The sequence below is a fragment of the Daphnia pulex genome, chromosome 4 (genome assembly GCF_021134715.1).
Source record: "Daphnia pulex isolate KAP4 chromosome 4, ASM2113471v1".
Classification (NCBI taxonomy): domain Eukaryota; kingdom Metazoa; phylum Arthropoda; class Branchiopoda; order Diplostraca; family Daphniidae; genus Daphnia; species Daphnia pulex.
Window position 1 is genome coordinate 1,696,666 of NC_060020.1, and position 26,217 is coordinate 1,722,882.

At 38.0% G+C, this 26,217-nt stretch overlaps 7 protein-coding genes and 1 long non-coding RNA gene across 16 annotated transcripts; 4 read left to right on the forward strand and 4 right to left on the reverse strand.

Moving 5' to 3' along the window:
• Positions 1-285: 285 nt before the first annotated feature.
• On the forward strand, positions 286-4,377 carry LOC124192328. 5 transcript variants are annotated; one of them, XR_006873687.1, is made up of 10 exons: positions 286-448; positions 868-985; positions 1,048-1,215; positions 1,280-1,435; positions 1,503-1,880; positions 1,961-2,025; positions 2,088-2,220; positions 3,234-3,322; positions 3,390-3,509; positions 3,932-4,377. It is a non-coding gene; the product is annotated as an uncharacterized LOC124192328 (long non-coding RNA). The 5 variants fall into 5 exon arrangements; XR_006873685.1 differs by having other exon boundaries at positions 1,280-1,880; XR_006873688.1 differs by lacking the exon at positions 1,503-1,880 and having other exon boundaries at positions 291-448; positions 1,280-1,424.
• Positions 4,378-7,383: 3,006 nt separating this feature from the next.
• Positions 7,384-11,825, reverse strand: LOC124192121 (DNA polymerase alpha subunit B-like). The gene is made up of 10 exons (XM_046585295.1): positions 11,686-11,825; positions 11,202-11,421; positions 11,085-11,133; positions 9,262-9,377; positions 8,825-9,110; positions 8,504-8,771; positions 8,211-8,442; positions 7,944-8,144; positions 7,700-7,886; positions 7,384-7,634 (listed from the first exon to the last, which is right to left on the reverse strand). Exons 1-10 carry the CDS (start codon positions 11,762-11,764, stop codon positions 7,503-7,505), a joined length of 1,770 nt encoding a protein of 589 aa, XP_046441251.1. The 5' UTR covers positions 11,765-11,825; the 3' UTR covers positions 7,384-7,502.
• On the forward strand, positions 10,298-14,702 carry LOC124192119 (PHD finger protein 10-like). Of its 2 annotated transcripts, none has more exons than XM_046585293.1 (5): positions 10,298-10,566; positions 12,396-14,009; positions 14,068-14,252; positions 14,309-14,380; positions 14,439-14,702. In XM_046585293.1, the coding sequence occupies exons 2-5, from the start codon at positions 12,430-12,432 to the stop codon at positions 14,618-14,620; spliced, it is 2,019 nt and encodes a 672-aa protein (XP_046441249.1). In that variant the 5' UTR covers positions 10,298-10,566; positions 12,396-12,429; the 3' UTR covers positions 14,621-14,702. The 2 variants fall into 2 exon arrangements, with proteins under 2 accessions (XP_046441249.1, XP_046441247.1); XM_046585291.1 differs by lacking the exon at positions 10,298-10,566 and adding an exon at positions 11,915-12,291.
• Position 14,703: 1 nt separating this feature from the next.
• On the reverse strand, positions 14,704-17,646 carry LOC124192120 (diphthine--ammonia ligase-like). The gene is made up of 9 exons (XM_046585294.1): positions 16,796-17,646; positions 16,545-16,728; positions 16,372-16,463; positions 16,207-16,294; positions 15,895-16,135; positions 15,548-15,822; positions 15,318-15,482; positions 14,993-15,254; positions 14,704-14,927 (listed from the first exon to the last, which is right to left on the reverse strand). Exons 1-9 carry the CDS (start codon positions 17,197-17,199, stop codon positions 14,704-14,706), a joined length of 1,935 nt encoding a protein of 644 aa, XP_046441250.1. The 5' UTR covers positions 17,200-17,646.
• Positions 17,647-18,058: 412 nt separating this feature from the next.
• LOC124192123 (REST corepressor 1-like) lies at positions 18,059-20,687 on the forward strand. The gene is made up of 12 exons (XM_046585297.1): positions 18,059-18,218; positions 18,283-18,394; positions 18,526-18,588; positions 18,658-18,732; positions 18,800-19,014; positions 19,089-19,289; positions 19,356-19,465; positions 19,524-19,594; positions 19,659-19,795; positions 19,860-19,995; positions 20,089-20,255; positions 20,314-20,687. The coding sequence occupies exons 1-12, from the start codon at positions 18,216-18,218 to the stop codon at positions 20,446-20,448; spliced, it is 1,425 nt and encodes a 474-aa protein (XP_046441253.1). The 5' UTR covers positions 18,059-18,215; the 3' UTR covers positions 20,449-20,687.
• On the reverse strand, positions 20,666-23,029 carry LOC124192124 (breast cancer metastasis-suppressor 1-like protein). 4 transcript variants are annotated; one of them, XM_046585301.1, is made up of 5 exons: positions 21,932-22,093; positions 21,545-21,817; positions 21,272-21,479; positions 20,873-21,176; positions 20,666-20,791 (listed from the first exon to the last, which is right to left on the reverse strand). In XM_046585301.1, the coding sequence occupies exons 2-5, from the start codon at positions 21,796-21,798 to the stop codon at positions 20,781-20,783; spliced, it is 777 nt and encodes a 258-aa protein (XP_046441257.1). In that variant the 5' UTR covers positions 21,799-21,817; positions 21,932-22,093; the 3' UTR covers positions 20,666-20,780. The 4 variants fall into 4 exon arrangements, with proteins under 4 accessions (XP_046441257.1, XP_046441256.1, XP_046441254.1 ...); XM_046585300.1 differs by lacking the exons at positions 20,666-20,791; positions 21,932-22,093 and adding exons at positions 22,227-22,312; positions 22,914-23,029 and having other exon boundaries at positions 20,856-21,176; XM_046585298.1 differs by lacking the exon at positions 20,666-20,791 and having other exon boundaries at positions 20,856-21,176.
• On the forward strand, positions 22,316-24,818 carry LOC124192122 (UV-stimulated scaffold protein A-like). The gene is made up of 5 exons (XM_046585296.1): positions 22,316-22,718; positions 22,790-23,893; positions 23,963-24,260; positions 24,318-24,451; positions 24,512-24,818. The coding sequence occupies exons 1-5, from the start codon at positions 22,600-22,602 to the stop codon at positions 24,537-24,539; spliced, it is 1,683 nt and encodes a 560-aa protein (XP_046441252.1). The 5' UTR covers positions 22,316-22,599; the 3' UTR covers positions 24,540-24,818.
• Positions 24,670-25,986, reverse strand: LOC124192127 (60S ribosomal protein L27a-like). The gene is made up of 5 exons (XM_046585306.1): positions 25,836-25,986; positions 25,634-25,697; positions 25,467-25,564; positions 25,074-25,226; positions 24,670-24,844 (listed from the first exon to the last, which is right to left on the reverse strand). Exons 1-5 carry the CDS (start codon positions 25,836-25,838, stop codon positions 24,716-24,718), a joined length of 447 nt encoding a protein of 148 aa, XP_046441262.1. The 5' UTR covers positions 25,839-25,986; the 3' UTR covers positions 24,670-24,715.
• Between the last annotated feature and the right edge of the window lie 231 nt (positions 25,987-26,217).

Genomic DNA, 26,217 nt, shown 5'->3' on the forward strand with positions numbered 1-26,217 from the left:
TGGCGAATAGCCGGAAACACAGAACACCATATATAATATACGAATCGGCGAATAGACAACGTAAAATCCGCAAAAAAAATTCTTTAAAATTCCCGATAATCATCTACTGGGCGTCCTGTTGATATATGACGCATATGATAAAGATTTTGACCATAATTCCAATGAAAAAGTAGTAGTTGAGCAAAAAGTCGTGCGCAGTTTATGCCGATGCGCACCACTGCGGCCGATAGCAGAAACTAAACTTTGTATTACGCTTGACACCAAACGTAGGCCCAATCTTTTGTTCGACAACCGTCTGCTTGTCGAACAAAGGATTGGGCCTACGTTATTCACTAGGGTGAATCAATAATTTTAATTATTTAATTAATCAATAATTCACACAGGGTGAATCACAGCTCCGTGGCCGTAACTGTAGAAGGCTATGGCCTTGATGGTGGTTGATCATTCGGTATGTCTTCCTTTGTGAATTTCTTCATAATGCAGAGTATCCCTCCTTTTTTTTACTACATTGAAAGTCCCAACATTATTATGGATTTTAAGAAATCTATCATTCATAAGACCAGAGCATATCTTAATTTTTGTCAATTTGGTTGGAGGGGTCGTGTGGGCACAATTTCATAACTTTACTTGTCGATTCCAACATTCCAACCATTCCTTAAACATTCCTTAAACATTGTTTTAATTTTATGATATCTTTTATCAAAATTCATGTTCAAAAGAGTGAATTATATTGAAAGTTAAATGAACAAGTAAGTGATATACAATCCAGTTCTCGTAAGCAAGTCAATGTGTTGTTAGTTAGTTTCATTGATTATGAAGCTACCTATAATAAATGCTATAATATTTCTTTCTTTTAAATCTACTTAGGCTTCCTGATTGTAATGATTTTGTTTTGGAATTCCACTGTTGCCGAAATATCTTCTCCTACTACCTCTACCATTATCAAACCTTTTATCACTTATATATCAATGGACTAAAGCACCAGGTAAAAGGGAACATTTTTATTTCTCTCCAACCATAGCTAATGAGAATTTTATTTGTTTCAAGTTTCAACAGATATAGAAACAGAAAGGAGAAAGGTGATGTAATTACTAATTACGGTCAATTGAGTTCGACTGTATCACGAAGTGAAGCATCTATCCAGATGTCGTTCAAGATTTTCATCACAAATTGTCATCACGACCCCAAGAATAACTCGCCTGCTGCGATCTACCGGTTCTACCCATTGACTAAAGTAATTCTCTGTTTCTGGCTGAGTGAATGTCTCGTTTTCCCGCAGAAACGGCCCCAAATTGTTGAGCGAATTCGCTTTGCAAGTTCAAACCCCCCGCATGTCCAGCTGAGAAGAAATGTCTTCCGAAGCTGGCAACATGGGCATGGATGGTCACAGAGGACTGAAGATAGTTTGGATTTTGGAACTTCAGGTTACTACTAAGTATTTTTTCACGAGAGGAACGCAAAAGCTGCTGCTAGTAAGGCCACCTCATCTTTCTCGACTTAAGGGCAGACTTTTAGGGACTTTGGGATCTGGAAGTAAACATCTGGAGTAAATTCAGATTGAATTGTTGGGAAATCTGGTCAATCGGTTCATCCATCAAATTGGCCTAGAAAAGGGAAGTCCTGATGGATTTGGTCGTAGACATTTATTTATTTTTATTTTTTATGTTTATGGGTGGGGCACTGAAGAAGACATCTGGCGGCAAGATTTGTCTTCAATTGTTGGCGCGTAGACTCTAGCCCCTACCTTCTTCTTGGTTCCCTGTTAGTTGAAGCGTATGTTTCGAGAGTAAGGGAAAAGGGACGTATTGTCGTTGGTTGGGGCTTGTGGGTTTTTATGTTAGCTACATTGCTTGATGGATGTATTTCTACCTGTGATGATGGTGAGCGTGATTAATTTTGGTTTTGACGCAGAGGCAGAGTAACCTCGAGAGTGTTAAGTGCCTTTTTTTTTAATTTGTAGACGGATCTTGAAGCTAAAGGATTTGAAAACCGTGCTGTTCCACATGTCCAGAAGCTGAGTGACTGGTAAAATTACTGATTAAACTGATTAAAATTCTGATAAGGACATTTGTAATGTTTGATTGCAGGCACCTTTAAAATATGAAACTTCACTTCAGCCTTCCAATCTAGGACTTGTATCTAATTGTGCAGGCTGCGTGGAATTCTCATTTACCTTTGCTGTGAATGTCAATTGGATGTACACTCTTGAAGGCTAGTAAGGTGAATATTTTCAGTTTATCTAAAAAATGAAATGTGTTGAGTTGCAAGAAAAACTTAAGTTTTCAGTAACAAAGCTTTGCTTCGGTTTAGTTTTGACATTTTGGAGTTTCATCAAGTTAAGAACTTTTTTTTTTCAATTGAATTTTCTTTTTGGGTTGTAAAAGGGAAATTTGTTTTTTCCAAGATAGGTTGACAGAAAGAATATTTGTCACTGTAGAGTTGAAAGAATTTGTATTTAAAAAGGAAAGAGTTGTCTAGTTTCATGTAAATTTGTGTTTCAATGACAGGTATCAGATAATGTTGCAGTAGAATGTTTGGGTTAACTCTATATGAAACAACATAAGGTAGCATTAATTTTTTTTTAAGTTTTATTATGTTCTCATAGTCCTGCTGTTCAATCCACCAAATTGGCCTAGTTAACTGAAGTAATGTGAAGCTCCAAATCCTTATGGATTTCGTCGTAATTATTTAAAAATATTTCAATTGTTATTGCTTGGACACTTAGGACATCTGGCGACCAGATTTGTTTTCAATTCTGGGGCTAAGGCTAGCCCTTTAGCCCCTACCTTCTTGGTTCTCTGTTAGTTAAGGCGTGGGTTTAGAGAGTAAGGTCGCCATTGTTCCTCGTTGGGGGTTTTTCTGTTATTAGCTGGGTTGCTTGGCGGATGCATAAGTTCTTGGTTTTTATGTTAGTCTTCGTTGAAGCGTGGGTTTTGCGAGTAGGTAGCCATTGTTCCCCTACCTTCCTCCTGGTTCAGAAAGAGTCGCCATTATCATTTGTTTGGGGTTTGAATTAGCTTGACTGCTACTTGTTAGGCATTTCTGAGAACTCCTGATGGGTTTTAGACTTAAGTTCGTTAGGGTTGGCGATTCTTGAGCTTGCCATTATCTTAATATAATTGATTCGATTAAATCACATTAAATTGCTACTATTCTTGGTTGATTTAATTAAATTCTATTGCATGTGCAGTGAGAGTGGCCTTAAAGTGTTTAATTTCGTTTGTTATTTGTAGACGAATTTTGATGCTGAAAAACTTGGAAACTATGCTGTTCACCATGTCGAGAAGCTGAGTAACATTCTGCATGTACAATGTTGTGAATGGTAAAATTATTGACTAAACTGATTGAATAATATTTGTTATCATAACATTTGTAATTTTTTATTGCAGGCACCTCTTAATGTTAGGAACTTCAGCCATCCAATCTAGGACTTGCATCCAATCGTGCAGGCTGCATGGAAGTCTCATTTACCTTTGCGTGAGCATCATGAACACAGACACTATTTGAAGGTGACAATCTTATCCAGTTTAGATTTTACAATTAAAATGTGATTAAGCTTTGCATCCATTGGTTAGTTTTAACATTTTGGGATTTTGTCAAGTCAACAGCTATTTCCTTCAGTCATGTGTTCTGTTATGGATTTTTTAAAGGGGAGTTTGTTGTAAGCAAGAAAGGCAGATACCAAAAGAAGTTTTGTTTAACTGTTCCACTGTAGAGTATTCTTTAAAGTTTAAATGAATTTGTATTTAAATCTTAAATGAATCATCTAGTTTCATGTAAATTTATTAATTTAAGTTTCAACAATAGATAAGATAATGTTGCGATATAATATTTGGGTTGAATATTTCAAGTGATATAATGTAGCATATTTTTTAAAAATTTCATACAGCATTTCCAATGATGCTGAAGATTAATTTTACTTTGATTATAGGTTCATGTTTACATAGCAGTGGTGTTGCTGTCCAATGTGGCGTGTTGTTGCAGCCTATGGTGGTGAAAGATACCTGCATCAAGTTGCTGTTCCTTGTGCATCCATGGTGCTGGTTTTGTGCTACAAAAGTGACATCCAGTATTGTGTTAAATTGCTATTTGTGTCTGCAGTTTACCTTTTAAATATTGAGAAGGAATCAAAAAAGTAATATGGGAAGTTTATGTCAAACAAATAATAAACATGTCCGCGATGGGGGAATGAGGAGGAAGTTGGGGTGGGATATTTGGTTAAGATTTACTAAAAGAAGTGAGGTATATATTTTTTAATGAATATGCAGAACTCGCTGATAAAATCTGTTGTCAACCCATATAACCTTCCCCACTTACACATCCATTCCTCAAACCTTATAAGCCTCAATATTAAATTCCACATCCATTCCTCAAACCCTACAATCACCAACATCAAATTCACAAAATTGTAATATATCTATAAATATATTTATATTTAAAATAAATATAATATCATGCTTTATAAATTGTGTCAACTATATTTATTCTGGAACACCTACAAAATAAACAATTTACTTAACAGAGCGTCCGGTTCAGAACAATTTTTTTTTTGTGCGAGGCTTTTTAGCAAGCAATCCGCCACCCAATTTGACAAAAAGTGATAGTTTGTTTTCACGGAACTTGCGTCAGACGGTTAAAAAATTTCTAGTTAAACAATCTTATGTAGAAATTTGCATCTAGTCTACTGGTGTAAATTGCGATTCTTAAAGCTTGATTATTTAGGAGATGTGTTAAAAGCAATTGTGAGTAGCCAATAAATTGAACTAATTCGCTTTTTCAGAATATTTTGAAGATAGATCACAAGAAAATCTAAAAACAACAGTGATCTAAAACCAAAATATTCAGAAAAAGTTAGTTCTATTTTTTAGCTACCCACAATTGCTTTTAACACATCACCTAAATTAATCAAGCTTAAAGAATCTCAAAGTGCACCAGTAGACTAGATGCAAATTTCTACATGAGATTGTTGAACTAGAAATTTGTTTACCGTATGACGCAATTTCCGTGAAAACAAACTATCACTTTTGGTCAAATTGGGAGGCGGATTGCTTGCTAAAACTCGCACATGCAGTGTCGGCGTAGATCCAGGGAGATTACCTGGAAATGGAAGAAGAGAGAAGAGTGCGAGGCAAGTTTTACTGGGGAGCGATTAGTCACTACTAGGCTTCCGGGTTAGACTCATGACCCTCTAAAAGTTTTCGTCGGATCATGCGCCTTCCAAGTCCCCGTTCGACCAGAGCCCTCCCCTCCTCCTGGTTTCACAGCGGGTGAGTGACCACCGGCGGGCGTTGGTTAGTGGTTAGTTAGGGAAACGGGGCCACAGAAAAGAAGGGAGCCCAGATATGCACTTGTAATTTATCTAACAACTAAACAATTTAGCAGTCTTGAATAACAGCATGCTCTCGTCAGTTTCACCATTCAATGGGTCAGTCTATGGAAAGGTGGCGACGGATTCAACTGAAAAGAGATTTAAGTAAGATTTTATCAATAACGAGGCGTAGAGAAACAAGTCAACAAAAAACAATGGAGATGAGCACTTCAAAAATATGGAATCAAATCAGCAAATCACGAATATGCACTAATTGTTGTCATATGCCATATCCTATAGTTCAGGAAAAAATCATTCTTTTGGGCGTCTAATCAGTACTAAATGAAGTACTAACTCCTTTAAAATCTGAAAGTAGACAAGCAAATTACCAAAGTCCAACAAGTGAGCTTTGTGGCTTACGGTCAGTTATCACACAAAATTATCTAACGTTAACTGCCGAAAACTGAAAATGAAAAGGATCCCTGCTCTAGCTAAATCGAGACATACTAAAGTAAGAAAAAATCATAACAAACAAAAACGGGTAATAATAAACCTAATACTCACGCAATACTGCTACATTATCACAACCAGTTATTTATTTTAAAGTGTTATTCTCTGGAAAGAATATTTTCCAAAATTCTGATCATAATAAAAAAAAGAAGTAAAGGAATTAGTATAAACTTTATAGTACAACTTACAGTAAAACTTACACCACAAATATGGAGAGAATTCAGTTGGATATTTTGCATTTGTTTCAATCATAATTCTCTTTCTTTGCAATTGAAGAACAACCTGGATCATGCTATTTTCCTTTCACAAGGATCTCACTGTTTCAAAAAATCAGACACCAAAAGAATTGATAAGGGTGAGATTGCAAGTCAAGGAAATAAAAAAATACTAATTGTTAAATCAACTACGCAGAATACCTATAACGTTGGTTTCAACCTTAATCTGCTTTACCACATTATGCTATTTAACAAACTTTTTGAAATGTTTAATAGTTCACTTTATACTGCATCGAAACGTGAAAGACAGCAACTAACCGTGCACTAACCATGGCAGTCATTGTTGTTATTAAACTGCAGTGGCACCTCGTGAGGGATTTCAGGACTTTCCCTTGGATAGGAAAAGGGGTGTGAAGCGTTGGATTCGTTGAAAATAATATAACGATTTAGCAACCTGAAATGTTAAAAAAAAAATTCAAATTCATTAAAGCTCTTCGGCAAAAAATTTGCTGAGTCGAAATGAAGCCGGATCGATTCGTTTTCCAAATATATTGAATTAATCCCAGGTTTTTTATACGATTACTTCATTAACACATATGAAAAAGGATACAATTCACCAAATCCATTAGGGTTCCTTTTTGTGGGCGAATTTAATGTATGATCCCACTAATTGCAACGTTCGTAACGTTTACCTTGAATAAGTGAACATTCTCATTCACTTCATCAGGTACACAGCATGCACACAGTCTCACACGCTCACTCTAGTTCCATATCTGATCCAATAAAGATGCACAAAATAAAATTTCATGGAAGAAATTCCTTCTTTTTCAAACTTGGATTAAATATCCAATGCAGGCAAAACAGCCTATGCCTCACTTCTTGCACTGACGTGATCTGGGAATCCTGGGCTGTTTCAATTGCTTCCTAATTTGACTGCTTTGTTTCAACTACGTGTAGGGTGGCAGGACAGTCAAGCGTAACACAGATACAACAGTTGAGCACTCGAATAACAAAATAAAACGTGACGGAAAACCAGACAGCCTTGCTAAACTCCCGAGTCCGACCTTTGTCTATGTGGCTATGTGCCGAGTGCCGACTTTTCGGCTACAGACGAACTTCCGTGAGAACTAGAAAACGGTGTTGCCAATTTTGATATTCGATCTTTAATTTCCGAAAATTGGCAAATCACTTTTTTTTAAATGTACCTAGTAAATTGCTTGGTCAATTTATTAAGTTAAATACATTTGAAACAAATTCCTCTCTCCTCTTTTTAAACAAACAACATTTATACAAGACACTGTTAAAGAGTACCCATATTCAAAACAATGAGAAATGAAACAAAACTGTTAATTACTGTTTTTCGTATTTATTGTTTACTTGGCTTGTGCTTTTCATTTGATATGTTGGTGAATACCGGAGAATGAACTTAAAATATGAACGAGTTAGGATATGTGCTGAATTACGTAGACTTAGATTCGAACAACTTCGGCCTTAACTTGAACAGACGAGCCTTCACCAGTGATCTGGAGTCGAGAATAAGTTCCACCAGAAATACCTTTGACTGCTCTTTCCGAGTTGATTACTACGCAACCGTTGACATTCTATATAAAATGTACAATGTAAAAGAAGGACCACAGAAATTTCATATTACTGAAGTTTAAATTACCTTGATAAAAAAGCGTAGATCAGAGGGAACCACCAATAAATGTGGTGTGAATGTTAGCTTGCAGTAATCATCAGCATGTTCCATATCGACACTCATTTCTTCGGCTGGTGGATTCAAAGGATAAAAAGACTGTTGGCTGAATAGGTGGGAGACCAGTCGGCCCATCCTATCGGAACCAGGTGGTGCACTGTTAACAAAAGCGGGTAAATTTCAATGTAAAATTCCTGGTCTGATTTTATCTTACACCGAAATTTCTTCTTTGCTAAGATGAAAGAGAATATCAGTTGAAGTCAAGGCGATAAAAACACCTTCTACATTCAAGACACATGGGTCTGAGAAAAAGTGGAAATTCGGTAATTTATTCTCTTGCTGAAATGGGGGAGTCGGATAGACTGCCCTGTAGTGAACATCTCTCCACGACGGAATGACACAAACCTGTACATGACTTGAAAAAAAAAAAAAAAAAAAATTAAGTCTAATTAACTCATGATTTTAAATATAATTAAAATACTTTGAGATCTTTGTCTGAAGTTCTTTCATGACTATTTCAAATTGTTCTTGGTAGGTATGATCAAGTTCTCCACTCTCCACTTTTTTGTTCTTGACATCTAAAAATGGTCCCATAATGATAACCAAGTGCGGAAGGATTGTGTTAATCTGCTGGATGAATTCAACAAGTGGCGCAAATTCCAAATCGTCGGATAGCGTGAAGGGCCCACACGCTACCATCACATTTAGGGGACCTAAACACGAAAATATCTAATATTGACATGTAAAAACACGGGAGATATGATTAATGGCCACCTTCCAATGAAACGTCGGTTTTGAAGACAGGATTTATTGGTGGAGTGGTTATAGAAGTAACTACCATCTTTTTTCCAGTCGGATTACTACCCTCAACAGCTACTACTTGACCCGGAAAAAAAGAAAACTCCTTGAGCTGCGAGACATCAAGCGGAACACTCTGCCCGGAAGATATCATTCGGGTTCCTTCAAGCAATAATGAAGCTGTATTCAATCGAGAGCCGCTGGTCGCATCACAACAGATTCGGCCGATCGTTTGGAAAGCATCCTGAAAATTAATTATTCATTAAATCACCCAAAGCTAGTTAAAATTATAACTACCGATTTGAGAACATTGTTGGATTCGAATTCTTCGATTCCAAGTTTTCCTTTAATTAAATCTCCAATAACATTGATCTGTTCTTCTAAAATGTCGAACTTATCTCTCATTCGACTGAACATGTAATTATATTTGGTGGTTAATTTCGTTTCGACCGTGCCATGAAGTTGAATTTTCGGTTGCCATCTTTCGTTGGTTCTTGTCCAGTCGAGGACCGCGTCAGCTGGATACTTGGCAACAACCTCACCAGAGTTGTTACGTGTCGAAAACTTGCTGGATGTGCCAGGCCTGTTGAAATACACAGAACATTGCAAAGACAAGTCTACACTATTTCGTCTACTAATATGTAGCGTTCGGTCAATGATCCTATTCTTTCCGACCAGTGAAGAACTGTTTCTTTTATACTGGGCTCATGAGAAGACAATAAAACCTTAATTACGTGGAAGGAGAGAATACAGAGGGACTGTGCACAGGGTACGCCTGACCCAACCCTGCTAGACGCTTGTTCTGCGGGGTTCCTTCCAATCCGCTTGTCCTTTTGGCTCCCACCGACGACTGTCAAAATTTTAGAATACAACAACGAATTATCCAAATGAACACGAGATTTTTTATTTTATTTCGACATAATTTTATTGTCACATGCATAAATTCGATTAAATTTAAATTGTAGAATGGCTGGGTCCCTTTAGATGAGTATGGATCTAGTCATGAATGACGCGCTGAGAAAACACATGCACTAGAAACAGACCCACCTAGAGAGCGCCCAACCTTCGCCATGGAATTTCCGATCGATCAAATAAACCGTCATTGCTGCAGAATTACATGGAAAAAGAAATGACAATCATCGTTACATACAGGGGACATTCGCTCACATTTCCGGTTCCGGTTTTTATTTTTACGTTGCCGAGTAAAACTTCCAATTGTTCACAATTGTGGGGGGGGGGACGATTTCCCGCGCGGAAAAAAATTCCATCATCATCCCCCCTGGACGACGGGGCAAACAATGACGACAAAAGAGCATTAAAAAGAATCAACAAATCAAAAAAATGTTAAGTCAAGAGCTTTGGGTGATTGGTCCAGCCTCGTCTGGTGAGTATGGATCTAGTCATGTACACTCGGAATACAAAGCCGATGAAAAGCCATGTCACGAGAACCATATCCACCGAACGCGACTGGATTGTTGAATAAAGCAAATAACTCTACACTTGATGGGAAAAATGGAAAAGAAGGAGATTAATCGAGCGACACCAGGTAATGGCGACTGAGAGACGCGCGTCTCCAAAAGAAAAGAAAATGCTTCCCTCCCTGCAGGTACAGGTGAGGGAGAGAGATCGAGTCAAAGAGAGAGGTGGAGTGGAATGGGAAAACGACCGTTGTAGCTCGAGGCAAAGTCCCTGGGAAAGCGCAAGAAAAAGGGAGGGGCCAAGCTAAGCAACACTCGCCAACAATGGAAAATTCGTTAAAACGAAAGAAACTGTTGATCGTCTAGACTTTCTGATGTTTTCACCTGGCTAAAACGGATTAACAAACACACAGAACGAATCGACGTTTTTCGTTGGGATTGTTGGGAGCGAAGATGGCAGTGATTCAAAGGCTAAGACTGCGCACTAACTTTCTTTCTGGGAACAAAAACACGTCGACACAAGAGAGCGAAGAACGTGTGTGCGCTCGTGGGGGAGGTGGGTGAATGAGGTGGAGGGGTTCGTTACACACCAAAGGCTATACTCAACACGCACGCACAAAGGTAAAGAAGCCTCTTCTTACCTATAAAATTCCTATCTACCAATAGAAAGAGAGTTCTCTACCTCCCCTACTCTTGAGCAGCAGCAGCAGCAACAGTCGAGGGACAAATCATCTCCACCCATTTCAGATTCTTTTTCGTGTTTCTCTCTTTTTAAACTTTTTCCAACTGCTATTTGCATGAAACCTCATCAGGATGGGGACGGTACCTTCTTATATCGGTTAACTTCTTCCATCCCTTTCTGATTAGTTTTCCTCGACAACCGATTTGGAAATTGAGAGAACTCAACAAAAAGAAATGGCCGCAGTTGTGTCAGCAGGTAGATGTGTGTGCGGAGGTTCCGAGTGTAGCCCACGGCGACACACGAACGGTGGAGGGGAATATTTGACCTTGAAAAAGGCGCCACGATGCTTTGTGAGCCAGGTAGATTTTTGAAAGGCGCTTTTTTTCAACCTTGTACTCTGTACACAATCCATCTCCCAAGACCCTTACAGTATACAAAGAAAAGGAACTTTTTTTACCTTCCTGGCAGGTGTTCCATAGCCTACTAGAAGCTCATCATCTTCAGCTCTGAAAGGAATAAAAGATAAAACATTTAATATTAAGACTGCTTTGGGAAAAATCAAGCTCGACATTACAACTGATTGATGGTGGTGATGTTGTGAATGACTGGAGACTCGCTCAGAGGTTCACTTTTAATTTTGGTTTTGGCGGATAGTTCTTTGGAGAGGTCATTTTCAAATGCCCCCAAATTTTCCAGCGAAGGAGCTTCATTATTTAATTTTGTGGCAGCAAAACCAATCCAGTGATTGACTAGGGTATCAGCAGTGATATCGTACTTTTTCAACAGCTCTGAACCTGTAAAAAAGTTTCAATCAACACTATATAAAAATGAAATTTTGCATCCACAAAAATAGTAAAACTACGAAAATTCTCTACGACGTTAAATAAGGCGTCTCTTTACTGACCACGCTCTGCCCTTTTGCATTCGTAATCATACATAAAATGCTCAAAATTGTCACACTGTACTATGGCATAATTCACTCAAACGAAATAACCTCCACGACAGACAAATCTAAAATCATAATGAACCATCAAGAAAGATTAAAAAAACACACTTACATTTAATCAAGACTTTGAGATTGGGTGTTAAACCAAAATCTTCAAACTCATTCAACAAGTTGCTGTGATCCAACTCCATGATCTGTCCAATGGTTCTTCAGAGCGCAGACGCATAAGAATAAATAGTTCCCTCGTTCCGAATAGTCCCCCATCCTATCGTTGGTGGCGTCACTGCCGCATGCTGCTAAAAATGCGGCAATCTTTTGTTTCTTGAAAAACCAGTTATTCATTTTATTACCTCAATAGTTTCTTGGAATTGTTTTAATATCTTACAAAATTTTACAAATTCATTATCATTCGTCAATTGAAACTCTTTATTTTCTCCTACTTTTAGAAAAAAAATAAATTGAAAAGATTATTCGGAATGTTCTTATAAATCGATTGTGATAGAATCGATACGTAAATGCTCAACGGAAACGAGTATAGCCAAAGGCTAAAACCGGTGGCTTGTAGTGTGTCATCCAATGTTTATATGTATCAACAGACTCTTTATTTCTTAAAAACTTTAAAAGTGTACTCAGGAATTCAAAATCCCATCTATATAGCACAAGATATCGTCTTCGGACTTTTTTAAATTTACAACCTTACTGACTGATAATTTACGAAGTAATTCCTTTGTTTCTCTATAAAAATCAATGTTGTTGCAATTACAATTTCAAATGTTTTAGGAATGTGAATGTGTGTTAACTTGTCTCATTGGTATGTTTCAGATCCCAAGACTCACTTTAAATTTGACTATTTACAATGGAAGTTGATGATGAAATGCTTCCTCAAGATGAGGTTGAAGATGCAACAGCAGCGGAACATGAACAAAGTTTTGAAGAAATAAATGAAGAAGATCAAACCTTAGAAGACAGTCAACTAGATGACAATGAGGTGTCACAAGACCTCTCTCTAGCCAGCCAAAGTTCACATGAATGTGCAAATGATTCAAGTGTTGCATATTCAAATATATTAGACAGGTCCACAGCCTCGAACACTCCAGGAGCAGATGAAGAAGAAAATCTTGATGGTGCTGTGGGTGGTAGACGGAAATACAAACGAAAAGTTTATGATTTAAATGCCACCAGAGAAAAGCTCCCACGTCGTGCCAAAGATATTCCATTTGAAGCTGATCCAGATTTTGTTAAAGTACCCCCACCAGCTCAGCAAAGCAGAGGGAGAGGCAGAGGTCGTGGTCGAAAAAAACTACCGGTTCCCGAGTTGCTTGACACCAGTGCACAATCAGTTGGAGAGAATATTGAGCCTGTATTCAACACTCCGACAAGGGGACGCGGTCGTCCGTCTACCTCTACCGGTAGAGGACGTGGACGTGGACGAACTCCCAAAACTCCACGTGGGGCTGCCCGACCAAGACTCCCAAAGTTCCAAGTTTTAGAAGAAGATACTAGAATGAGTGTAGAAAACTCTTTTAGTGGATCAGCAACGTTCAGTTCTCCCGTTCAGAGTGCAAATGAATCTCCGTGGAAAGCATTGAGTACCTCAAGCGCAAAAAAGAAACTGGGCACTCGTGAAATCTTTGATGCCAGTTCGCAAACACCAATTACCGCTGCACAACTAGTGGAATACGCTTGGCCGTGTGAGGATACGAATGCCGAACTGTGGATGGTCCAAGAGCAAGTAGTTAACTATTTGTCAATTAAAGGAAATTTCAAAAGAAAATATCCAGATATGAAGCGTCGAGCAGTGGAAATGGTGGAACGGGATTGGCTTCGGGAACGAAACGTAGTTAGTGAAACGCAAGCTAATCTCGGACTTACTGCATTGTTGAGTTGTGAGGTGCTTGATCTCTTTTTCAACTTTTTCCCTGAAAAATACGAAGAATATTTAGCTGCTCAAAGCGAAAAGAAGGAACAAGCTTACAAGTCAAAGACGAAAGGAACTACTCCAGTGGCCACTCCGGCTGCACCAGCCGAGAAAAAGTCATTCGATCCACGTCAGCGGGCTATAAAAGCTGCGGCTAAGTGGAATGTTATGTTCAACAAGGAGCGTGTTGAAGAACGATTGCATTGTCTCGACTTACAGACCTTTACAGTTCAAATTCCAAGGAGGGCGGCTGCGCTCAAGCCAGTCAATGCTCCTTCGGATCCTTATCCAGTAGCAGTGATTCCTGGGCAATTTTCCTCTTTCTTTAAGACTTATAGCCCTTACCAGCTCAATTGTTTACCAATTGGTACAGTTATGAGAGGACCACTGGTTGGTCAGCCAGACATTTCTCAGAGGCGGAAAAGGCGGCCGACGAACGGGTCTTCCACCAGAGCCGATTCCGCTGCTGCAAGTCAGACGGAATCAGATGATTCTAGTTCCTCGTCAGATGATTCCAGGTATTATGAATTCCACTCTATCAAGGGAATCCTCTTAACATGTTATTATCAATTTCAGCTCTGATTCCAGTGACGATGATACCTCAAGTTCCAGCGAAGATGATGACGACGATTCAGACGATGAAGATCGCCCTCAGTACCTTGGGCAGCCCGGCATGTGTAAAATTTGTCGAGGTGATAGACGGCGGAACAAAACAGGACATCCCGAGCCTCTCGTCCGTTGCGCCAAATGCCAAGCTGATGGTGTGTTATTGAATTTTGTAATACCTGTAAACAATTACAGCACTGATTTGTTTTAGGTCATTTAACTTGCTGGAATTTGGACATAAGTATGATGCCTCAAGTAGCCGCCTATTCGTGGGAATGTAACGGTATGTTGAAGAAGAGTTTCACATCAAGATTGGGTGATATTTTTTAAATCTTTTTCAGATTGCAAGACTTGCGATCAATGCCATGATCCAGCTGACGAAGAGAAAATGTTGTTCTGCGATTTTTGTGATCGAGGATATCACACATATTGTGTCGGATTGCGCAGCATACCAGAAGGGCGGTGGAATTGTCCATTTCGTTCCTGTACTGACAAAGCCCAGGCCAAATTAAGGAAAAAGTGAGAAATATCAAACGAAAATATTGCACGTGTCGTCTTATAAAAATTGATTTTTGAAATAAAATATACTGTCATTTTTTCAAAAATTCAAAAGTGTATGCCACAAACAATAACAGCTTGTCCCGGTTCAAATCCACAAACTGGGATCAAAGTTAATGCAATAGATTTCGGAATTACATCTCTTAACATTTCCCAATTATAACCATTTTGATCAATCTTGTAAAAGATTCTTAGAGCATGATTTTGACCCAAGTGTTGCGCAAGCCTTTGGTAAAGAGTAGTCCATTCATTCACATCATTAGGAATATCCACTAAAAGGTAAAAGCATTATTAAATAAATATTGCAACAGAAAAATGGATTAACGTATATACGTACATAACTGACAAATTAAAGCTGTTGCGTCTTCACATTTGGTCACGTACATATGGCCAACTTGTTTTGATGGTGACACTATTGCCGAGAATTTTTCGCTTGATCCTTCAGTCCGGTGAGCCCAAATTTGCCATTCTACCAATGCATTTCTTGGCAAATTGCTAACGACGACAAAAGCAATTGGTTGATCCGAATCACCACCATACTCTCTCCATGTCGCTTTAGCTACAGGTATATGAACCTCACTACGCACAAAGCACACGACCTTAGAAAAATTGTGTTGGAAATTTAAATTTTTTAGAAATAGTAATTATCCTGTAATGCATACTTGTAGGGCATGGCTAAGAGAAATTTCCGTATCCATTGCGCTGAGAACACGAGCAGCATGACGAAGTGCAAGGCGACACTCTGCAAGAAAGTTGATAGGATTTGGCAAAGTCATTGATCCAGGGATCAAACCGATCTGTCCCGAAACCATAAGAAGATTTCCTATCTAATAACAAATAAAATTCATAAATGTGATGAATGATATTTAATCGGCAAGGATACTACACATACTTGGACACATTGGCTGTATGGACCAATATTAGCCGGTGCCCAATGGGATATACTTTGAACATGCATTGAACGCTTGCGATCAATTGACAAAGTGGCTATGGCTTCAATTATTGCGTAGCAAGTAATAGGAGCTTGGACGCAAACTCGCGTAGGTGGATTTAAATCAAAATATTGACTGTAAATATTATTAATTCGAGGATAATCTGCCATGTCTCTGATATAGAGACAAACAGATAATAGTGCTTTCATACAAGAGCCATGGTTTTCAAGAATTCCTAGAATTTTTTGGGGAAAATAAAGTTTTTGCTTTAATTACTGTCAACTGCAAAAGTAGAAATGTTTTAAACCTTTAAGGGTATTCATCATGATTGTTAAATCAGCTTCTGAATTAGCGATTATTCCCCCGACGAAGATAATACCAGAATTGGTTTTACTGCTTCCGATAAATGAAACCACATCGGCTTTTTCAAATACATAACGAGAAGAAATGTCTTGAGATGTTTCGTCAAAACAGTAGCTATCCAATTCATTTCGGCAGAAATCCTCGGGTTTTCTTATCGGTTCAACATCACTTGGAACGGTGGATTCCTAGAATTATCATTTTTAATCAACAATATTTGCGTTTGCTTATCCATTAAAACTTGAGATTTTCAAAATACTTTGTGGGCAAGTGAGAGCTTGGGGAACTTTAGATAAGCTACAGGAGCGAATGGATCCTTAGAATGTGGAACAGTTTCCGATTCTATTCTGAAACAAAAAAAAAACAATTAACTGAGAATACAACGGTAGGCGAAGGCCCAACGCAACATTTAGAATAAACTCACACAACAATACTTTTTTTGAAAAGTGGGCAATCTAATGTCAAAGTTTCGTATTCGCCTCCTTCGCCACATACATTCAAACCAAATTTAGCCTTCTAATAAAATCATTATGAGAAATTTGTGTTTATGTTACTGTTATTTTGATAAAATTTTATAGGTAATTTGAAGTGCAATACCAGTTTGAGTAGATCATGTTGACATTCTTGGAGTGATTTACCAAGATGTTTTTTAGGATCAAGACCAAGTGCAGCAACTTTAATGAGAATTGAATTCATTCCACTCAAAATCATCTCATTTAGAAGCTCTTCTTGATCACGCTGCCACAAATAGCTCAGAGATGTTAAACAAAGCCTATTGCACCTGTTATAGAGAAAATCCATTATTATTAAAATGGTAAGAAATGAAATAATCTGTGAAATTCATTTACACGTTTTCTACTCGCACTCTTTGATAATTTGACAAGATGGCACCAACAGAAACAGCTTCAATTGCTTCCATTTCTTTCACATGGGAAAGAAGTCTGTATAAATCTTCCACTTCATCTTCATGACTTTCATGTGTGTAATCTGAACCTTGTTGTAGACTTGTCCCTATGATGGCTTCTCGGTACAGTGGTAAACCAGTTGCTTCTGAATAAAGGTCTATGGCATCATGCCCTACAGTTTGATACATGTAGCTGTCCATTTCATCAAGTGTGGAAATTTTAGATTCATTGGAACTTATTGGTGGATGGAGATTGGCTAGTGCCACAATTTCATGACCAGCAGCTATACATTGCAATATATTGTAACAGCTATCTTTCCCTCCACTTATTAATGCGACCGTGCGCATGATTCCAGAACTAAGACAATTTTCGGTCTTACTTCAAAGTTGGTTCACAACAAGATAATTAACTAACTCAAGTCAACAGTCAATGCCGAATGCCACTGAAATAAATATGCAGACGACAGTTTTAGAAACGGAAAGGAGGAAACAGAGGCTATCATTTAGCTATGACCTATTTTTTTTTTTTTAATTATAGTGTCTTTAACAAAATACATCATTTTAGTGTAGCAAGGTCCTTCAAACGTTTTTTTTTTTTTTAATTTATTTACATTTTTATTTTATTTTTTAAACGAAGATTATACATTTTCCTGTCGTTCTCATCCATCCAAGTATTTAAATTGGAATTCACGAAATTGCCTAACTTCGTTTGTTGAAAATAGTTTTTCCAATAAATTATCTGCCAAATTAAAGAGACGAATCCCAAGTCCCAAGCTCCCAAGTCCCAACCCAATCTGAAAACAAATTAAGTGCAAAAAATTGCTGTGTTGTCGGATGTATCATTTTATCGAGTTGGATCCCGGACTTTGAAGCCTTCAAATTATTTTTTAATGTCATAAAAGTAGTAAATAATGCATGAGGAATAGGGTTTTCGATGCCATTTGTTCAATTTTGTACACAAGGAATGGTTTTACTGTGAAATAAACAATTTATGTTAACAGCAAGTGAAGCAACATTTAGTCACTTTCATAGAGAAGAAACAAGGGTCTACTCGTTATGAGATTTTCAACAAAGCGGATGTGCTGAGTTGTTAGCCAACCGTCCCCACCCACTGGATTGAATGTTAGAATTCTAGCCAATAGGAACCTTTTGAATTCCGTGTAGGCACATTCGACTCCGCCTTATCAACTTCTACTCTTTTCATGTGCATTCATTCCTTCTCTTATTTTCCATGTTGATTCATTCGTGTCCTACCAGACCCTAACAGACGACGCGCTGTAGTGTCGAAATATTTTTGAAAGGGGCTAGAAACCAAGTTTGAATATTTCGCGTCATTAGTCGTCCAATCTGCAAGGAAATTGAAGATGGTAAGAGTTAGTTGTGTGTTTTGTGATACATTTAGAGAATCAGTTAATATCGGATTATTCAAAGGTGTCGGCCGAGACAGAGGGGCGAACTATTGGCAACAAGCGATCTAGAGGAGCCAGTCCTAATAACGGACACTATTCGGGAGATAGCGAAGAAGACGAACGCGAAGGAGGAAGTAATATACTTTAATTTAATGTTCTTATTCAAAAATCATCCTCTGCATTAATCCATTCATTCTTAGTAACTTCCTAGTTGTAATACCGAATGTTGCAAAAATTCACCTAATTGTAAAATTTAATTTGACAGATGGAGGGATGCGTGTTGGTAGAGATTATCAAGCCCAGATACCACTCTTGACACCATTAGCAGGTAAATGTTTTGGTGTATTACTGGTATAAATTTTGTTAACGTAATAATTATTGTGAACTTGATGTGTAGATCGCAAACCTGATCAATATGCTGAAAGAGCCCTTCTGGTGTGGTCTCCAACCAATGACATACTGGATGCAAAGTGTAAGTTTTTTACCATAAAATATTTTTACAATCCTTTTGTTAAAACTTGTATTGATTGATTTATTAGTGGAAGACTACATCAGTGTGGCTAAAGAAAAGTATGGATACAATTCTGAACAAGCATTGGGCATGCTGTTTTGGCATAAGCATGATTTGGAAAAAGCCTTGATTGATCTTTCCAATTTTACTCCCTTCCCTGATGAGTGGTCAGTTGAAGATAAAGTGCTCTTTGAGCAAGCATTTCAATTCCATGGCAAAAGTTTCCACAGAATTAGACAAATGGTAAATTTTCTTGATACAACTCTTATTGATCTATTACATTACAACTCTCATTTCCTGTTTCTTCTCCGTTTTAGTTACCAGACAAGTCTATCGCTGCTCTAGTTCGTTATTATTACTCTTGGAAAAAAACAAGAGCGCGAAGCAGTTTGATGGATCGTCAAGTCCGCCGTATGGTTACCCAAAGAACTGGAGAAGAATCGAATACTGTTGAGGCTGTTGAACCAGTCGTAGCCGTCGTTGTTCCAAGTGATAGCGATGAAGACAAAAATGATAACGTAATTTCTAAAAAGTTTTCTTCATCTAATGCAAAGTTTTGTTATCATTAATATTTTCGTTTACAGAAAGATGGAGATTCTGCCAAGAGTCTATGCTTAAACTGTGGGATAAACTGTAGTCAACTTCAAGCTACTGCCAAAGGAGCACTTTGTTCCACCTGTGCTAATCACCTCAAGTATGTATTTTTTTTAATGATTTAGTTGGGAGAAAAATTAATTATTTTTGAATTCAAGGCGTACTGGTACGATGCGTCCCACAACTGGGCCAATTCGCCGCGACAAGCCTGCAGGACTTGCTTCATCAGGTTAGATTTTTTTAAGTTAAGAGTTATTATGCGTCAGTTTACCTTATTTATTACCTTAAAACAGGACGTCACAAAAGAAAGCCTCCTAGGGGAATGTATTTAGATCACGAAGATTTAGTTACATTTTGTGGAGAGTCTGAAATCCAAAGTGATGCTGTGCTGAAAGGAATGAATGGTGAAATAGTTGCCCTCAAGCGCCTGGTTAGTAATAATCCAAATTTTGATTGTTAGGAAGGGAAATTTTAAAAATGTCTTAATTGCACAGGTGCAGAAAAATAAACAAGTATTGAGTGTTCTGACGAAAAGAGTGAGTGACGGGCTGTCCTCATGGAAACCACCCGACAACAGCGGCCGGATTAACGCTCGATGGACAAGTGAAGAACTTTTGATTGCAGTTCAAGGTTGGTGTTGTTACGATTAGTTATGTTACGATTAGTTAAGTTACGATTTCAAACAGGATAATTTCATAAATAATTGGAATTTTGTAAAATTAGGTGTCCGCAAGTACGGTAAAGATTTCAAAGCAATTGCTGATGTCATAGGTACCAAGAATGAAGCGCACGTGCGCTTGTTTTTTATATCCTATCGTAAGCGCTACAATCTTGATGCTGTTCTTAAAGAATACGAAGAAGAAAACGGACCCATTCCCGAAGATGAAAAGGTATTCAAAATTCTACTTTCGTAGATTTAATTAGAAAGCTAATAAATATGGTATTTAGATGGAATTGGAAATGTCGTCAGGTAGTGAATCGGTCACGCCTACTGGTAGAGGTTCACCGGTCATGTCTGGGACAACTCCTCAAAAATCTAGCTCCAAATCTGTCGCTGTCAGCGCCCCAGCCGCCTCTAAATAGTGAAATTGCCGCATGGGAAACTTACTCTTTCTTTAATCCTCATCAATCAGCTGTAACTGTCCGTAGTCTTCGAGGCCATTGTCTCGCGTCAATTGGTTTCAACATTTAAATTTTTTTCTTCATTTTTAGAATCACAACTAGTTACTGAACTAAGACTTTATGTTGGCTTGGTTACATTCGCGTAGATCAATCTTGTGTCGATTTTTTACGACTTGAATAAACAATGTACTTGCCGTGTATTTGTAACCAGTACTTGTTGAAATGACGTTCGACAATGAGGATGAGAAAATGGATTTTGATTATTTACAAGTGTACCACCATATCTTTACGCGTCAGAGTGGATCTGCAATTAATAAATCAAGTCAATATTATTTTCCCGACGTACTTTGTTTTAGATGATTATTTAATTAATGCATGTACTTACAATCTTTGCGTTTGGTTGCCGTTAGAGCTTTACGGATCATTGTCCAGTCTTCCATTATATCGGCATCACTCAGCATGTAAACTATGTAAGGTCCTGTCACAGTGATTGGTTTTCTTCTCTTGTCTTTTTCTTTTGATTCCTTATCATCGCTGCGGAACGGGCTTGATCCAAAACTGTGAAGTGATCGGGATTTCAAGAAGGAGTCGCACTCGAGCAGTCCAACCTGATTTCTGTCTTCTTCCAAACGACGAATTTTTTCATTCAAAGATTCTTTGATCGCATCCATTAAAAGTGCTTTCCTGGACTAATAAAAGAAAAATCATTGAAATTTTTGATCCCAGAATAAATACATAAATAATGATCATGAGGATAAAGATAATGGAAAAACAGCAGTGATACCTCAAAATCTTGTGTTGCAGCTACTTCTTCAGCCACTGCTTTATTTTTTATGTTCTCTAATCGAAGTTGTCTCAAGATGCCAGCAACTTGAGTTCTCACTGCCACAGCCTCTCTAAGATCAGCTAAAGGACCAAGATATTCTGCAGCTTGCTCTGCCATAACTTCTTGTAGTTTATTTTCAATTTGAGTAATTCTTTCTCGATACAGCCTAATTCAAATACAAAGTGTTATAGTAAACTCATACCGTGTTCCAGACAAATAATTATGACTTACTGTTCTTTGAGAAAGGAGAATTGTTTTTCAAGATCAATCATATCATCAAGGCATTCGCTTCTCCTATTTTCACATTCATCTTCGTCCATTTCAGAACTGTCCTCAGACCCAGAATCTTCACTGGAATCTCCATCTGAAGTTCCTCCTTTATCGCTGTCGTGAGGAATAGATAAATGATCCATTTCTTCGTGCTCACCTTCTCCTTCACTGTCGTCTTTGTCCCGACCATGGGCATCATTGTGAGCCACTGGCATTTTCGTTCGTTTTCAAAACCTACCAGCATGCAAACACCAGCCAAGTAGTGATGGATTTGATTACTAAGTTTGGTTTGGTAGTTGTAACGATTTTCTCGAAATATGCTTCACCCGTTTTAAGACAACCACTTACCTCAAATTAATCTGGGAAATCCAACAACCTTACAACTTACAAGTCTATATATTTAACAAAGATCAAATATAATTCAAGCAAGAGAATTTTTGTCAGTATTGGCTTTTGGTTATGCTACTACAACAAGGTCTAGTGGTCTACCCTACAACAAAGCGCCTCTAGTGGTCAGATGTAAGACTTAACATTCAAAGTTTTTTTGTGTTTTTTTTTGTGAACAAAAACAAAAATCACAGGCTGTGCGGTAAAATAGAAAAATAATTTCCAAAAAATTAACTTGAATTTTGTTAATACGTACCAATCGGCCAATCCTAGACGGAAACTCGCGCGTGCAGGGGTCGTGCAACGAAGTGGTCGGTTACTCTTCGGGACTATTTTACCCATCTAGCGTGAAATGTTGGAAGTCACATCATGATTGTTGTTGTTAGCAGAAGACGTATCACATTTGCAGGTAGTGTCAAGCAACTGGAAGTGCATGCACTAACACGAATTTCAAATAATAGATTCGTGAATCGTGACATCTACATTCTACATTGACCGAAGCAAAAGTGATCGAAAGTGTTTGATGATTTTCAAATTACTAAGCTCAAAATAAGTTGGTGTTAATTTTAGTTTTATACTTTCTTACTTTACCAGTAGGCTACTCTCAGACTCATCATAATAATTGAAGAATGGATCTAACTGACAATAGCTTGGTTGAAAAATTAACACAGGCAATTGAGAGCATTGTTGGCTGTGGACTAAAACAGCCTGATGAGTCAAAGATGAAAGATATAAAAAAGATTTGTCGGTAACTAAATGTTAAACTTTGATTGCCTTATACTTTACAAATTAAAGTGTTGGTCTCTTAAATATTTGCAGAATATCAGACAATTATGTCAAAGAGGCCTACCAAATTACAATGCACCAACTTAATCAGAAACATTCAGAAGTTCGATTAGCATGTTTGCTTATTTTCAAGGAATTATTTCAAAGGTCACATTACTTTAGAGAACTATTAGTTGCAGATTTCCAGGACTTCTCAAAGTTAGTGTTGGATATAGATGCCAGGTATCCTCTACCACCTCCACCAGCAGCATTAAAGCAACTGAAAGTAACTGCAATGAAAACAATCAAAGAGTGGTATGAAGTGTATGGAGAAGCTTACAAAAAGTTAAAAATTGGATACCTGTATTTAAAAAAAAGTAAAGCTGTTGACTTTGAAGATATGGAAGCTAGATCAGCACAAGAGAGAAGAAGAATTCAAGAAAAAGAAGAACGAGTGTTGGCATTGAAGCAAATTAAATTAAAAACATTAATGGAAGAATTGTCCAGTGAAGAGGATGACTTGATAGACTGTATCACACAAATTGAAAATGGGTTTGAATTGCTCTTCCCTGATGAATTTTCTCTCAAGGAACCCAGCAAATGCGCAGGTCCCAGCGATTCGGACACTCTTGATTTCAGGGCTCATGGAATAACCAATAATGCTACTTTCAACCTTGTAATTGAAGTCCAAACTACTCAAACCATCCACGTCACCGAAGATAATCGTGAAATTATCAAATGTGTGCAAGATCAATATCGATTACTCACTAGCCGGTTTTTACCCGCAGTTTTCAAGTGGAATATTACAGCAGCAAAACTTGGAGCCGACGAAAGATTACAGAAAAAAATTCTTGATTTAAAACTGAAAGTTGAGTTGGCAATAAAAAAGTATCAAGAGCTTAATCTTTCAAGTTGCAGTACTGAACTGGACAGTTCTTCGGAGTCGGATTTAGAAACTGTAGCTGATTTGGACAATTTTGAAAACGAAGTTACCGAAGTAATTAGTGACAATAGTGATGAACTTGAAGACAGCACACCGAGATCAATTAGAAGTCCAGCAAAAAAAAAGAAAAAAGTAGACAACGAAAGGAGACTACCTCTTGATATTGATTCTTATGCAAGTTCTCAATCTAATATACCGGTACCAACATTCTCACGGTAGCTGTAATTTTGCCTACATACAAATTTTACTCGTTTTAAATTAGTTGTGTCTGGATAAATATTTAGAAATCCGGTTGAAAGCTACTGGGTTCAAGATCCAGAAAGCGGACTTGCAGCAACAGTGGACTTGGTTACTCACCCGGTAGAGTTAGGCGAAGCTTTCTGTCCAGTCAAATGGTCTTGCCGGGCTCCATTACCCAGTGGAAAACTTTGTCCAAGAAACGACCGAAAAAAATGTCCACTGCATGGGCCTATCGTAGCTCGAGATGAACTGGGTCAGCCTAAAGACCCTTCGTCAGTGCGTTCATCCAAGAAACCATCTATTCCTGATTGGCAAGAGCCAGCTTTACTTGCTGAAATTAAGGTAATTGAGATTATTCAACAACACATCACTTATGGTGACTTTCATATTTTAAATTAGGCTGCTACAGGTGTTGATTTAACCATCCCAACGAAAGGCAAGCGTTTAAAGAAAACCCAATTTCCTAATTTGACAGATGTCAAGGCACTGAGCAACACATCAAGATCCCGCCTGGAGAAAAAAGTGCTGAAAAGGTAATTTAGTGAAACCTACCTTTTATAATCTTAAATTGATTAAATTACCTTACTTTACAGGAGTACCATAAAGAAAATATCAAAGTAATGATCTTGGACAATAAAGCTTGCCTTGGTGATCAGGGGAATTGCAATTCATTATGTTAGATAAAATTAAGGGCCAAAATGTGTGTGCATTACACAACTAACATCCTGAAGTGCAAATCAATAAAACAGAATTTTTGATAAAGACGCTGTATTAATGCTGTAGACATATTACACATCTTAAGCAGTCAAGATACAGGCTCCACCAACAGACTTAATCTTGGTCTCAGCAATCCTGGAGAAGAACTTGGCCTTGACAATCATGGGCTGCTTGGGGAGGATTCCCTTGCCCAAAACTTTGTAGTAACCCTATCAAAAACAAAATTATTTTAGTAAGATGTTCATCATTCTCAATTCATCTCAACAGAGGACATTAAGAAAGAGGTCCGAAAAGATGTGATGTGAGTGGCTTTTAATCTACTTCCTAATGCACAGCCAATTCTGGCCTTACTTACGACAACTTAGAAAGTTGCAACAAGTTACAGAATGGCACTTGAATGCAGGAAGAACAATTCAGAAAATTTTTCCATGAACTTACAGCTCGCACACAATCGATGATGGGCACTTTCTTTTCTGGGTGGTCCTTGTATTTCTCCTTGGTTTGCTCTGACACTAAGGTCCACAGCTTGTCAAGGTTGATGGCTGGCATGTGGTGTTGATTCTTGCGCAAGTGGAAGTTCCTCATACCAACCTATAATCAGATTTCTTTTTAGTAAGCAATATTTTGTCAAGGAACTTTGTAGCATCATACTAGAGGACATTAAGAAAGAGGTCCAGCATGATAACACATCATCCCAATTGTTAATTTACTTCTCTTGCACAGTCAACAATGGCACAATCTTTGTTCCCCAGAAGGAGAATTCAGATTACATAGTGACACTTAGTGTGCGAGAAGACATAAATACAAATTAATAGAACGCAAGTAAGTTACCTTGCCGAAGTAACCAGGATGGTATTTGTCGAAATTGATTCGGTGGTGGTGCATACCACCGGCATTACCACGACCTCCGGGATGCTTACGGTGCTTTCCTTTAAATTGCACAAGAAAAGTATCATTAACAGAGGTTTCAAGACACTTATCAACAAATTTGGACATACCGATACGGCCGTGGCCATGGCTGACATGCCCACGAAGTTTCCTGGTCTTCTTCCTGTTGGTCGACTATTCGTGAATAAAATAAAGGGCACACATTTAGTAAAGACACAACACGACACAAAACTTGAATGGGCACATGAGGATGGCTTTGATTTTACGAGATATTAACAAGTAAAGAGAATGATATGAAGTTCAAGTACTCACCATGGTATTTCACGAAATAGAACGACGAAGACTGAGAAGGAGTCGAAGTGGAGTCGACTCGATGAGAAAGACTGTAGTTGATAAGCGACGTTGCCAAGAAGAAAAAGGTGCGTCTCGGACGATTTTAGTAACACTGGCAACGCTGGGTAAATAAATGAATCAAAAAACAAAATTTCAAATGCATCAAAATTAATTTTAAAATTCGTTGTAGGCTAGGCTACAACATACCGGTACTTGGAAAATGTAAAAATCAATAATTGTGGTTAACTTTAGGGTACAGTATTAAGTAATAAGTATATTCGAGAGGTTAATAATATTGGGATGTGCCGTTTGTTTGTCGGCCGGAACTTCGATCCCATGCAGATTTCTTTATTGTGGGGGT

Coding starts and splice junctions, on each gene's coding strand:
- LOC124192121 (XM_046585295.1), bottom strand. CDS start 11,764: ATGGAGTTGGATCACAGCAACTTGTTGAATGAGTTTGAAGATTTTGGT. Junction 11,422..11,685: donor TCTCAAAGTCTTGATTAAAT/GTAAGTGTGTTT, acceptor ACTTTTTTACAG/GTTCAGAGCTGTTGAAAAAG. Junction 8,443..8,503: donor AACCGACGTTTCATTGGAAG/GTGGCCATTAAT, acceptor TTTCGTGTTTAG/GTCCCCTAAATGTGATGGTA.
- LOC124192119 (XM_046585293.1), top strand. CDS start 12,430: ATGGAAGTTGATGATGAAATGCTTCCTCAAGATGAGGTTGAAGATGCA. Junction 14,010..14,067: donor TCCTCGTCAGATGATTCCAG/GTATTATGAATT, acceptor TATCAATTTCAG/CTCTGATTCCAGTGACGATG. Junction 14,381..14,438: donor CTATTCGTGGGAATGTAACG/GTATGTTGAAGA, acceptor AATCTTTTTCAG/ATTGCAAGACTTGCGATCAA.
- LOC124192120 (XM_046585294.1), bottom strand. CDS start 17,199: ATGCGCACGGTCGCATTAATAAGTGGAGGGAAAGATAGCTGTTACAAT. Junction 15,823..15,894: donor CATGATGAATACCCTTAAAG/GTTTAAAACATT, acceptor AAAAAATTCTAG/GAATTCTTGAAAACCATGGC. Junction 15,255..15,317: donor CTCTTAGCCATGCCCTACAA/GTATGCATTACA, acceptor AATTTTTCTAAG/GTCGTGTGCTTTGTGCGTAG.
- LOC124192123 (XM_046585297.1), top strand. Junction 18,395..18,525: donor AGACGAACGCGAAGGAGGAA/GTAATATACTTT, acceptor TTAATTTGACAG/ATGGAGGGATGCGTGTTGGT. Junction 19,015..19,088: donor TCCACAGAATTAGACAAATG/GTAAATTTTCTT, acceptor TCTCCGTTTTAG/TTACCAGACAAGTCTATCGC.
- LOC124192124 (XM_046585300.1), bottom strand. CDS start 21,798: ATGCCAGTGGCTCACAATGATGCCCATGGTCGGGACAAAGACGACAGT. Junction 21,480..21,544: donor TTCTCCTTTCTCAAAGAACA/GTAAGTCATAAT, acceptor TATTTGAATTAG/GCTGTATCGAGAAAGAATTA. Junction 21,177..21,271: donor CTGCAACACAAGATTTTGAG/GTATCACTGCTG, acceptor TTCTTTTATTAG/TCCAGGAAAGCACTTTTAAT.
- LOC124192122 (XM_046585296.1), top strand. CDS start 22,600: ATGGATCTAACTGACAATAGCTTGGTTGAAAAATTAACACAGGCAATT. Junction 23,894..23,962: donor CCGGTACCAACATTCTCACG/GTAGCTGTAATT, acceptor ATAAATATTTAG/AAATCCGGTTGAAAGCTACT. Junction 24,452..24,511: donor GAGAAAAAAGTGCTGAAAAG/GTAATTTAGTGA, acceptor CTTACTTTACAG/GAGTACCATAAAGAAAATAT.
- LOC124192127 (XM_046585306.1), bottom strand. Junction 25,227..25,466: donor ATCCTGGTTACTTCGGCAAG/GTAACTTACTTG, acceptor ATCTGATTATAG/GTTGGTATGAGGAACTTCCA. Junction 24,845..25,073: donor TCATCGATTGTGTGCGAGCT/GTAAGTTCATGG, acceptor TGTTTTTGATAG/GGTTACTACAAAGTTTTGGG.